This window comes from Microcebus murinus, chromosome 2, assembly GCF_040939455.1.
Source record: "Microcebus murinus isolate Inina chromosome 2, M.murinus_Inina_mat1.0, whole genome shotgun sequence".
Lineage (NCBI taxonomy): Eukaryota > Metazoa > Chordata > Mammalia > Primates > Cheirogaleidae > Microcebus > Microcebus murinus.
In genome coordinates, this window is record NC_134105.1 from 107,134,856 (window position 1) to 107,148,181 (window position 13,326).

General features: G+C 39.7%; 1 protein-coding gene across 2 annotated transcripts in view; it reads left to right on the forward strand.

Moving 5' to 3' along the window:
• LOC105864474 (pyrin and HIN domain-containing protein 1) overlaps positions 1-13,326 on the forward strand; it is a 38,992-nt gene that overhangs the window by 21,021 nt on the left and 4,645 nt on the right. For both annotated transcript variants that reach the window (XM_076000267.1, XM_076000265.1), the window contains 8 exons: positions 876-1,043; positions 1,252-1,419; positions 2,708-2,833; positions 5,341-5,508; positions 5,717-5,884; positions 7,168-7,293; positions 10,622-10,786; positions 12,795-13,211. In XM_076000267.1, the coding sequence (XP_075856382.1) occupies positions 876-1,043; positions 1,252-1,419; positions 2,708-2,833; positions 5,341-5,508; positions 5,717-5,884; positions 7,168-7,293; positions 10,622-10,786; positions 12,795-13,211 (1,506 nt within the window). The remainder of the gene's footprint in view (positions 1-875; positions 1,044-1,251; positions 1,420-2,707; positions 2,834-5,340; positions 5,509-5,716; positions 5,885-7,167; positions 7,294-10,621; positions 10,787-12,794; positions 13,212-13,326) is intronic.

The following is a 13,326-nucleotide window of genomic DNA, read 5'->3' on the forward strand; positions in this document are numbered from 1 at the left end:
CGTTCCATCAACAGAGTCATCATAAGGCATGGAACATCTGTTCATCGAGCAGACTTACAAACCCCTAATAGACCGAAGGAAAGTAATAGCAATAAAGATATTCATGTTTATTGAGCATTACTGAGTGGACTCTTTTAAAACCTGTGTTCTTTGCATACATAATGTCATTTATTCTTTATAACACCATATGCAGATGTTATTGTTTGTCCTGTTTCTCATGTGAAAAAACAGGTTCATAAAGGGTAAAATCTTCCGCACGCTCACAGAGGTAGTATTAAACTCAGGATTCAAATCCACCCTTATCAAACTTTAAAACTTGAACATTTAATGAGTGTAGATTTTATATACATTAAGGTGTGCAAATGTTCAAGTGTCTGCAGTTCACTTTTAAACAATTTAGAATATACAGTGTTATGTCTTGGGCTTGTTTCCATAGCCCATGTGCTGGGGAGTAGTCAACGCCTATTGTAATCAGGAAGCTGTACCCCAGGTGGGAGCACTCCAAGCAGTTCTTTCCTATCCCACGTGAGTTCTGTACTACCATGGTATACGTCGAAAGGAATGAGAAAATGGTAGTAAAGAGAGAAAAACAGCCTTTACAGAGTACCATTTTGCCATAAAGACAGAAATGGATTCTTTATTGTAAAGAAAAGTCAGTAAATATGGGATGATTTTGTGCAGAAGAATGCCTGGTCATTTTTTGTGTTAGCATAATATATTTTGACAATTTCCTATAGCAATGCATTAGAGGCAGGCTATGTTTGAAGTTAACTAACATCTATTAGAAACTAATAGAGTATGATAGTCTCAGAAATGAAAGCTATGCTGTTGCTTCTAATATTGAAACCATTAAAAAGAAAAATGAATACTTTCAGGTAAAGGAAAATACAAACCAGAGGATCTATGACTCCAAGACATTGAAAGTATCCGAGAAGCAGAATGAGGTTCCAAAACGTTCAGAGGCCAGCACAACCCTGACTCAGCGCCACCCCAAGACTCCTCAGATACCTCCAGCAGCCCCACCCAGCACTTTCTTACTTAAGGTACAATCTCCTGAGTGCCATTCTTCCTGTCTCCCAACTCTAATTACAGAGATCATCAGAATGTTCAAAGAGCTTCTCCTGTTTTCTCTAGCTGTGTACAAATCTGTATGGAATTAGAAACTTATAAAGGATGATAGTCTCAGAATGAAAAGATATGCTGTTTCTCTTAATATTGAAAGCCATTAAACTGAAAAATGAATACTTTCAGGTAAAGAAAAAAACAAACCAGACAATCTATGACTCCAAGACATTGAAAGTATCCGAGAAGCAGAATGAGGTTCCAAAACGTTCAGAGGCCTGCACAACCCTGACTCAGCGCCACCCCCAGACTCCTCCGATGCCTCCAGCAGCCCCACCCAGCACTTTCTTACTTAAGGTACCATCTCCTGAGTGCCATTCTTCCTGTCTCCCAACTCTAATTACAGGGATCGTCAGAATAATTGAAAGAGCTTCTCCTGTCTTCTATAGCCGTGTACAACCTCTGTATGAAATTAGATCACTAATACATTTACCAAATGCGTACACTGAAATCTTACCAGGTCATAGTCCTTTGCTATTTAAAAGGTGTGCATTTATGAAATGCTTGCTGCCTCAAGAGGGTTACTCTCTCCTGTTGGTGCAGCTATAAAGAAGGGTAGGGGAAGAGCTCAGATAAGCGTAGATGAGAGTGTGTTCAGACTCTACACTCCAGTTTCTTCCACCCCTTTCCATGTTGCTTACAGATAATATCTCTAAATTTATTTCTAACCTTCCAAATTCCTTCCAACATCACAAATCTTCACGTAGGCTATTTCCTTGTTGGGAACCTATTCCTTTCATCTCATCATTGGCACAACTCTCCACAAATTTTAGATGCCAAGTTAAAGGTTTCCCTCTGGAAGCTTTCTCTGAGACAGGACTACATGAAGTGATGAGCCGACCAATGCCTTCCTTTCACAGGTCCTCTTGTCAAAAAGGATAAATTTCTCATTTCACGGGGGCGAATAGAGGGGACTGCTTTTAAAGGTGCCTTTCATAATACTTCTCCTGGGGTTTCCCTTAATATAGAGTCAGCACAGTGCAGGGAATATGTGTGTACCAGAGCAACTCCCAGCACAGAACATGGAACAATAACAGTATTTATATTTCTACTTTTTAAGCACCTACTAGGTACTTGGTCTAAAAAATGTGTTCTAAAAGATGTGAAGAGCTGGGTGTACTAGGACCTAAAACGCAGGTGATAGGAACCTGTTTGTGAATTGTTTGATGAGAAAAGATCACCTATAAACGTTCATCCGTTCATCTGACTTGACTCTGAGACTTGCTACCCTTAACTCCAAGTAGGCTTATCTACCAAAAAATATGCTCAAGACATGTGCTTGACCATGTTGGCTCACATCAGTTTACAACACTGGTAGAGCCAAGAATCTAAGATCAATGAGTCTTTACTTTTCCAGACCAGAGACTTTAATGCTTATATTTGTGTCTGCTGAAATGTGGGTTAAGGAATCTAGATTAATGCCACTATCCAGGGAAAATTAGTAGAAGGTAAATCGTATAAAAAAGCATTTTAAAAAAGAAAAAATGTGTATGCCATTCAACTCATCTAGAAAAACACTAGCCAGAAAATATATTACTATCCATCGTAAAAGAAAAGATTAAATCATTCAAATTTATCATTCCAGGAGGAAGAAGCTGTCCCAGGAGCAGAGACTTCCTCTGTAAATGTCAGATTCAGCACACCAACTGTGGCCCCTGCTCATGTTTATGTGCCATATCAAAAACTCCCATCCAGCAGTTTCTTAGGCAAGGTACCACCATCCTGTTTCTACTGTTCTATATTCCTTCATATGTAAGGGTTGATCGGGGTTTTGAAAGAGATTCTCATTTAATCTCATACTAAATATAATTTCATTATTTTACTACATCTCTCATCATTTATCAACATATAATTGGACTTGTCACTGGATTCTACAGCCTTTCTTATCCACAAGGTCTGCATTCATGATGCCATTTCTGTCTTCAAAAAGATGATTGTCTTTTGTTTGTCCAAATATAGAAAGAGAATGAGGAGAGGTATCCAGCCAAGGAGATATGATTACGACAGTATGTTTATAACTTACGTTCCAGTTTCCTTCCACAGTTTTCCACTACAACTACTGACCATATGTTAGGGTTGATGTTCAAAATAGGTGATTGGACATACAGTACTTCCTTTGCATAAAATCCTTTACTCTTTATTGGCATCTATATATTTCTGGGCCAACCAAAATCCCTTCTTCAGACATATCTTCACTGATACCCCTGCCTGCATTAGAGCACATCATGCCAATGTTTCCCAAAGATGGCCCTTTATTTTCTTTAGACTATTTATCAAAATCTAATAATTGAGTGTTTTTCAACCCTACTAGAAAATAGGTCCAGGGGAAAAGCAGACAACAGTGTGCAAATGAGTTGTCTATCTCTGTTCAGATCAAATCCATGTCTGCCTTTGTTTGGCCATGATGTGGTCACTTCTGCCCAGGGCACAGAAGACTGTTATCCACAGTGGGAGGAGGCAGCTAGAGAGAAAGGAAGGGGAGCATTTCCTCACCACTCTCTTATCGAGATTCTCAGCCAGGCCCAAGCTACACTCTGACCCAGGCTGCACCCCCAGCACCACCCCACACATACAAGTTGAGAACAGGCTTCCTACATACAGATTTTTGTCAAATTTTTAAAATAGCTTTTCTTGCTCTTAGTTAAAAAAAAAATTCCCTATTTCCCCCTATAGCCTCTCCTGAATGCATGGGAGCAGAGCTAGCTGCCTGTACCTGCTGCATCTTGGAACTATTGTCCACAGCTAGAGCTCGGGTTTAGTCATTTAATCATCAGGCTCCCTGTCTCTCTGCCACTACAATGACATGCATGGCCATTGCAAGACAACTTTAATTTTTCCATGTGTGCTGGCTTGAAAGTGACACTTTCCATGGCCTTGCCTGCAGAAATACACAGCACAATCATTTCTACTCCCATGAGAATCATGCTGCTCCTCTGAAATCTCCTTGGAGCACAGGACCCAAGGCAGGTTCATCTGCCTAACTATACCATGCAGTCAGTTTCTTCTTTGGGGTCCAGCTATCTTCATAGGAGGCTTGCAAAAAGGGTGATTCCCTAGGTAAACAGGAAACCGTTATGCTTACTCATCACAGCTTCTTCCAAATATTTTCTTGGCAGTAGGGTTATTTTTTATTTTGGGATTCAAAGTCAGAAATAGATTACTACCTTTGATTTGTGCTGTTATTTGTTCATAAAGCAAACAGCACAGAATGACATGATTTATGAACAGGGTAGGAAGGTGGAGCTCAAGGCAATCTTGTCAATGAAATTGTACTACTCCACATGGGAGTTCTGAATAAAGGGGCTTCTCTCATACTGTGCCTCCTAGATTCCCCCCCATACAACATTCCATCAACAGAGTCATCATAAGGCACGAAACATCTGTTCATTGAGCAGACTTACAAACCCCTAATAGACTAAAGGAAAGTAATAGCAATAAAGATATTCATGTTTATTGAGCATTACTGAGTGGACTCTTTTAAAACCTGTGTTCTTTGCATACATAATGTCATTTATTCTTTATAACACCATATGCAGATGTTATTGTTTGTCCCGTTTCTCATGTGAGAAAACGGGCCCATAGAGGGTAAAATCTTCCGCATGCTCATAGAGGTAGTATTAAACTCAGGATTCAAATCCACCCTTATCAAACTTTAAAACTTGAACATTTAATGAGTGTAGATTTTATATACATTAAGGTGTGCAAATGTTCAAATGTCTGCAGTTCATTTTTAAATAATTTAGAATATACAGTATTAGGTCTTGGGCTTGTTTCCATAGCCCATGTGCTGGGGAGTAGTCAACGCCTATTGTAATCAGGAAGCTGTACCCCAGGTGGGAGCACTCCAAGCAGTTCTTTCCTATCCCATGTGAGTTCTGTACAACCATGGTATACGTCGAAAGGAATGAGAAAACGGTAGTAAAGAGAGAAAAACAGCCTTTACAGAGTACCATTTTGCCATAAAGACAGAAATGGATTCTTTATTGTAAAGAAAAGTCAGTAAATATTGGATGATTTTGTGCAGAAGAATGCCTGGTCATTTTTTATGTTAGCATAATATATTTTGACAATTTCCTATAGCAATGCATTAGAGGCAGGCTATGTTTGAAGTTAACTAACATCTATTAGAAACTAATAGAGTATGATAGTCTCAGAAATGAAAGGTATGCTGCTGCTTCTAATATTGAAACCATTAAAAAGAAAAATGAATACTTTCAGGTAAAGGAAAATACAAACCAGAGGATCTATGACTCCAAGACATTGAAAGTATCCGAGAAGCAGAATGAGGTTCCAAAACGTTCAGAGGCCAGCACAACCCTGACTCAGCGCCACCCCAGGACTCCTCTGATGCCTCCAGCAGCCCCACCCAGCACTTTGTTACTTAAGGTACAATCTCCTGAGTGCCATTCTTCCTGTCTCCCAACTGTAACTACAGAGATCATCAGAATGTTCAAAGAGCTTCTCCTGTTTTCTCTAGCTGTGTACAAATCTGTATGGAATTAGAAACTAATAAAGGATGATAGTCTCAGAATGAAAAGATATGCTGTTTCTCTTAATATTGAAAGCCATTAAACAGAAAAATGAATACTTTCAGGTAAAGAAAAAAACAAACCAGACAATCTATGACTCCAAGACATTGAAACTATCCGAGAAGCACAATGAGGTTCCAAAACGTTCAGAGGCCAGCACAACCCTGACTCAGCGCCACCCCCAGACTCCTCCGATGCCTCCAGCAGCCCCACCCAGCACTTTCTTACTTAAGGTACCATCTCCTGAGTGCCATTCTTCCTGTCTCCCAACTCTAATTACAGGGATCATCAGAATATTGAAAGAGCTTCTCCTGTCTTCTATAGCCGTGTACAACCTCTGTATGAAATTAGATCACTAATACATTTACCAAATGCATACACTGAAATCTTACCAGGTCATAGTCCTTTGCTATTTAAAAGGTGTGCATTTATGAAATGATTGCTGCCTCAAGAGGGTTACTCTCTCCTGTTGGTGCAGCTATAAAGAAGGGGAGGGGAAGAGCTCAGATAAGCGTAGATGAGAGTGTGTTCAGACTCTACACTCCAGTTTCTTCCACCCCTTTCCATGTTGCTTACAGGTAATATCTCTAAATTTATTTCTAACCTTCCAAATTCCTTCCAACATCACAAATCTTCACGTAGGCTATTTCCTTGTTGGGAACCTATTCCTTTCATCTCATCATTGGCACAACTCTCCACAAATTTTAGATGCCAAGTTAAAGGTTTCCCTCTGGAAGCTTTCTCTGAGACAGGACTACATGAAGTGATGAGCCCACCGATGCCTTCCTTTCACAGGTCCTCTTGTCAAAAAGGATAAATTTCTCATTTCACGGGGGTGAATAGAGGGGACTGCTTTTAAAGGTGCCTTTCATAATATTTCTCCTGGGGTTTCCCTTAATATAGAGTCAGCACAGTGCAGGGAATATGTGTGTACCAGAGCAACTCCCAGCACAGAACATGGAACAATAACAGTATTTATATTTCTACTTTTTAAGCACCTACTAGGTACTTGGTCTAAAAAATGTGTTCTAAAATATGTGAAGAGCTGGGTGTACTAGGACCTAAAACGCAGGTGATAGGAACCTGTTTGTGAATTGTTTGATGAGAAAAGATCACCTATAAACATTCATCCGTTCATCTGACTTGACTCTGAGACTTGCTACCCTTAACTCCAAGTAGGCTTATCTACCAAAAAATATGCTCAAGAAATGTGCTTGACCTTGTTGGCTCACATCAGTTTACAACACTGGTAGAGCCAAGAATCTAAGATCAATGAGTCTTTACTTTTCCAGACCAGAGACTTTAATGCTTATACTGTGTCTGCTGAAATGTGGGTTAAGGAATCTAGATTAATGCCACTATCCAGGGAAAATTAGTAGAAGGTAAATCGTATAAAAAAGCACTTTAAAAAAAAAATGTGTATGCCATTCAACTCATCTAGAAAAACATTAGCCAGAAAATATATTACTATCCATCGTAAAAGAAAAGATTAACTCATCCAAATTTATCATTCCAGAAGGAACAAGCCATCCCAGGAGCAGAGACTTACTCTGCAAACATCAGATTCAGCACACCAACTGTGGCCCCTGCTCATCTTTATGCGCCATATCCAAAACTCCCATCCAGCAGTTTCTTAAGCAAGGTACCACCTTCCTGTTTCTACTGTTGTTGCCTCCTTCAAATATAAGGGTTGATCAGAGTTTTGAAAGAGATTCTCATTTAATCTCATATTAAACATAATTTCATTATTTTACTACATCTCTCATCATTTATCAATATGTAACTGGACTTATCACTGGATTCTATCTACATCCTTTGTTATTCACAACATGTGCATTCATGAAGTCATTTCTGTCTTCCAAAAGATTATTGTCTTTTGTTTGTCCAAATATAGAGAGAGTATGAGGAGAGGTATCCAGCCAAGGAGATATGAATACGAGAGTATGTTTGTAACTTACATTCCAGTTTCCTTCCACAACTTTCCACTACAACTACTGACCGTATGTTAGGGTTGATGTTCAAAATAGATGTTTTGACATACGGTACTTCCTTTGCATAGAATCCCTTACTCTCTTCTCTTCATTGGCACCTATATATTTCTGGGCCAACCAAAATCCCCTCTTAGACAAAACTTTATTGATACCCCTGCTTGTATTAGAGCACATATGCCAATGTTTCCTGAACATGGCCCTTTATTTTCTTTAGACTATTTATCAAAATCTAATAGTTGAGTGATTTTCAACCGTACTAGAAAATAGGTCCAGATGATAGGTTTCAAATCCAGGGGAAAAGCAAACAGTGCACAAATGAGTTGTCTAAATTCAGATCAGGGCCGGGCGTGGTGGCTCACGCCTATAATCCTAGCACTCTGGGAGGCCGAGACGGGCGGATTGCTCGAAGTCAGGAGTTCGAAACCAGCCTGAGCAAGAGTGAGACCCCGTCTCTACTATAAATAGAAAGAAATTAATTGGCCAACTAATACATATATAGAAAAAATTAGCCGGGCATGGTGGCACATGCCTGTAGTCCCAGCTACTTGGGAGGCTGAGGCAGGAGGATTGCTTGAGCCCAGGAGTTTGAGGTTGCTGTGAGCTAGGCTGATGCCATGGCACTCACTCTAGCCTGGGCAACAAAGTGAGACTCTGTCTCAAAAGAAAAAAAAAAAAAATTCAGATCAAATCCATGTCTGCCTTTGTTTGGCCATGATGTGAGCAGTGTGGTCACTTCTGCCCAGGGCACAGAAGACTGTTATCCACAGTGGGAGGAGGCAGCTAGAGAGAAAGGAAGGGGAGCATTTCCTCACCACTCTCTTATCTAGATTCTCAGCCAGGCCCAAGCTACACTCTGACGGAGGCTGCACCCCCCAGCACCACCCCACACATACAAGTTGAGAACAGGCTTCCTACATACAGATTTTTGTCAAATTTTTAAAATAGTTTTTCTTGCTCTTAGTTAAAAAAAAAAAAAAATTCCCTGTTTCTCCATATAGCCTCTCCTGGTTGCATGGGAGCAGAGCTAGCTGCCTGTACCTGCTGCATCTTGGGACTATTGTCCACAGATAGAGCTCTCGTCTAGTCATTGAACTTCAGATGCCCTGTCTCTTTGCCACTACAATGGCATGCATGGCCATTGCGAGACAACTTTAATTTTTCCATGTGTGCTCGCTTGAAAGTGACACTTTCCATGGCCTTGCCTGCAGAAATACACAGCACAATCATTTCTACTCCCATGAGAATCATGCTGCTGCTCTGAAATCTCCTCGCAGCACAGGACCCAAGGCAGGTTCATCTGCCTAACTACACCATGCAGTCAGTTTCTTCTTTGGGGTCCAGCTATCTTCATAGGAGGCTTGCAAAAAGGGTGATTCCCTAGGTAAACAGGAAACCCTTTTGCTTACTCATCACAGCTTCTTCCAAATATTTTCTCTACAGTAGGGTTATTTTTTATTTTTGAATTCAAAGTCAGATATAGATTATTCCCTTTGATTTGTGCTATTATTTGTACATGAAGCAAACCGCATAGAATGATATTATTTATGAACAGGGTAGGAAGGTGGATCTCAAGGCAACCTTGTCAATGAAATTCTGTAATTCCACATAGTAATCTTGACTAAAGGTGGTTCTCTCGTACTGTGCTTCCTATATCACGCCCATACGACATTTCCATCATCAGAGTCAACATAAAGCATGAAACATCTGTTCATTGGAGCTGACTTACAAACCCATAATAGACCATGGAAAAATAATAGCAATAAAGATATTTATGTTTATTGAGCATTGCTGAGTGGACTCTAAAACCTGTGTTCTTCATGTACATAATGTCATTTATTCTTTATAACACCATAGGGAGATGTTATTGTTTGTCTTGTTTCTCGTGTGAGTAAACAGGCTCATAGAGGGTCAAATCTTCCACACGCTCACAGAGGTAGTACTGAAGCCAAGATTCATCCAGATTTATTGAACTTTAAAATTTGAATATTTAATGGATGTAGATTTTATATACATTAAGGTGTGCAAATGTTCAAATGTCTGCAGTTCATTTTTAAACAATTTTGAATATACAGTGCTATGTTTTGGGCTGTTTCCATAGTCCAGGTTCTGGGGAGTAGTCAACGCCTGTTCTAATCAGGAAGCTGTACCCCAGGTGGGGGAACTCCAGGCAGTTCTTCCATATCCCTCTCTATTGACAACTGTCAGTTAATTAGATTACTGAATGCCAAAACTGGTAAAAAAATACTGTGCCAAATTGGCCAAATATGAAGGATATTTAATGGACTTTCGTTAATGTAATTAAAGGTAGTCAAAGTATGTGATTTTAGAGATAGCCTCCAATCTTAATTGAAAAATGCATAAAACTGTAGCTAATGGTAATGCTTTAGGTAGAGTATTGAATTGTTCTGAATACAGGTAAAACCCTGAAATATTCTCGTTGCCTGATCCACTCTGTAGAGATTGCAGAATGCTGCCTGAGGAACTGTGTATTTAAGAGTATCTTTCTGTTGTGGTTATGGTCACAGAAGGGAGACCTAGATTTCTCTTATACTGAAGAGTAGTGACAGGGACTAGTTTGTGCATCTGCTTGATGAAAAAGTATTAGTTAACAAATGTCCATAAGTGTAGGTGACACGTTGTAAGCCATACTATCCCAGGAATTGCCCTAAGAGTTGTACCTGACCAATTGACTGAAGCCAGTTTTACAAGACATGTAGAGCCAATATTCCATCTTAAAACAATGAAATTTCAATCATTAGAGTTTTTAACATTTACAGAGGGATGTGTAATCCTCATTGAGATGGGAGGAGGCTAGGTGATGGGGTTACCTGAGTGGGCATTATTATTCCTCCTGCAACTCAGGAGAAAATTGGCAGGGTCCAGATCTTATTTAAAAAAGAAGAGAAAAGAAAAGATGTGTTTCATTTGATTTTTAAAAACACTAACTAGAAAACTGAACAAAAATCTAATTTCCTTCAGAAAGAAGACAGAATCACCCAAACCAAAGACACCATGAGGATACAGATGTCACCAGAAGAGAATCAAGTTTCAGGACTATTCACAACCAGCACATGCCCAACTGAGAGCATGCCCCAGACTCCCAAGATGCCTCCAGCAACATCATCCAGCAGTTCCTTGATCAAGGTACCATTTTCTTATTCCCAGTGCCTTTTCCTCTCTACAACATAATGACAGATTTACAGAACTTGGAAAGAGCGTCTCACTAATCCCCTAGCATATTCAGTGCCTTATTTAATTAGATCACCCCTTTATTTATTAAGTATATATCTTGAGATCCTACCCTACATTCAAATTCTAATTATTATTGTGCCCCCCCCTTCATTAGGATAATCTATGAGCCTGTGGGCACCTCATCATCCCTATCCCTTAAGGGGTATAATTAGACATTTATTTTTCGTTTTAGCTTTCATTTTTGCTTTTCTCATAACACACCATAAAAGTAATATCTTAGGATAGAATAAGTTGGAGAAATCCAGAGACCACCAGAACACTGTCACCTATGCTTTCTCTTTCATTTTTATTGCACAAATAATATCATCTTAGAAAATTTAGCAAAAGCATGTACATAGATAAAAATAATTAAAATTTAACTATCTGAAATTTCTCCTCTATCGAATGCCACATTTTGGCATGTAGTCGTTTTTATTTTATTTTACCTTTTGCTATGTATATACAAAGAGTATCACTTTCTCCCAGATTGGATCACATTACACATTTTTTTCTGTGACCCAGGTTTTTTTTTTTTTTTTTTTTTGATTGTTTGTTTCATCACTTAATATATCTTGAACTTCCATTCAGGGGAGATTGGGTATGTTCAAGGAGGTATGGCTGTGGACTTGAACTGCCATTCAATCAACGAAAATAGATTTATTTTATTGTATAAGAAAAATTGCATGGCTATTCCAGATAGTACAAAGAATAATCCTATATCATTTGGGTTTATATTTTTCCCAGTATTCTCTATACTTGCAATGCCCATAAAAAGAACACGTCTCTCAGGTCTTCTTTCATTACCCCCAGAGTAGTTTCAGAATTTCTTCTTTAAGTCCTGTACACTTTGTGTCAGGGTGTTGATGTCGTGGCTGTTGAGAGGTTCTTTGATACTGATTAACTTACACTGCCAATGTGCTTCCTGGTGTTGGGGAGAACTGGCCACGGTGATGAGAAGTCAATCAGAGTGAAGCCCCGTCACTCACAGGTCATGCATGTGTAATTTTTTAGGTCGGGTCACACTGAGCACTGCCGGTCTGCAGGGGGCAGCTGATTTGCCTCCATATTCTGGTCCCTAGGTCTCCAGTGGTCCACCCCTGCTCCATTCCTCTTCCCAGATCAGCAGCCTGCCCTCCAATTCAAAGTGTTCCCCTGCAACTAGGAAATAGCACAGGCCACTATGGAGACAGGAGGTCGGAGAAAAGTCCCCTCATGCCAACTTTTTCCATTTCCATGACTCTCCTCAAAGCCTGCCATTATTGTAACTGGACTGCCCCCATCCTGGAGACCTTCCAACGAGGGACGTTCAGAGGGTTCTTCCAGTGGCCGCCGTATTACTAAGATTTTTGCAACACAGCATTGATTTGTTGGGAAGGGCTTTGTGATTTGAGTCTAAAAAATGCCTCTCTCTGCTAAAATTAGTTCCGCCTAAAATCCTATGAAATCTTTGGTTTGCAGTTAAGATCATTCCTCACTCTGAGTACTATGAAGAGTGATTTTTTTTCCCCTCTGTTTTTGACTTATTTGGTCACTAAAGTGAGTGGGAATGAGTAATATTGAGATTCTTTTTTCATTCTCATCTATTTTGGGAGTTCCTTTATGACAGTATTACCTTTACCTTCTGCCTCCACATACCTCTTGCTAGGAGACATACCTTTATTCTTATTTAGGTAGTCGTCCTTAAAGAAAAAACATCCTTCCTTCCCCATTCATAAAATGATGAGGATAATAACATTGTTCCTTAAATCTTTTCCATTTCTTCCATTATGCCATTTCAGCTATCATTGTCTAGTTTTTTTTCCCAACTCCACCCACTTAATCTATTCCTTGGGGATCAACATTGAGCCTGGGGTGGCTCTCACTAGACAGTGACCCTCTATTCCCTGTCATAAAATTGTGTCTGTATGCACATTCTAATTAGAAATCAAGACGGAAACCTATACCTAAAGAAGCTTCCACAGAAGAAGGCCACCAGAGTGGACCCTTAGAAGTGATGGTGCTTAAAGCAACAGAACCATTTGTATATGCATTCAAAGAGGAGAAAAAGATGTTTCATGCCACAGTGGCTACGGAAAGTGAATTCTTCCGGGTAAAAGTTTTCAACATCAACCTAAAAGAGAAGTTCACTCCAAGGAAGATCATTACCATATCGGATTATGTGGGGCGCAATGGGTTCCTGGAAGTATACCCTTTCTCATCCGTGTCTGAAGTGGGTGCTGACCGAAAGATGGAGATCTCAAGCAGTCTGATTAAAAATGCTAATGCAACTCCTAAGATCAATCATCTCTGTTCACAAACTAAAGAAAAATTTGTGAATGGGGTGTTTATGGTACACAAGGTAAGCTCACGCCATTGTTTTATAAAATTCCTTTTGCAACCCCAAATATTAATAAGCCTTAGTTTGTCAACTGGAGTTTGGTCAACTTACTGAACACAGGAAATCAAGGCACACC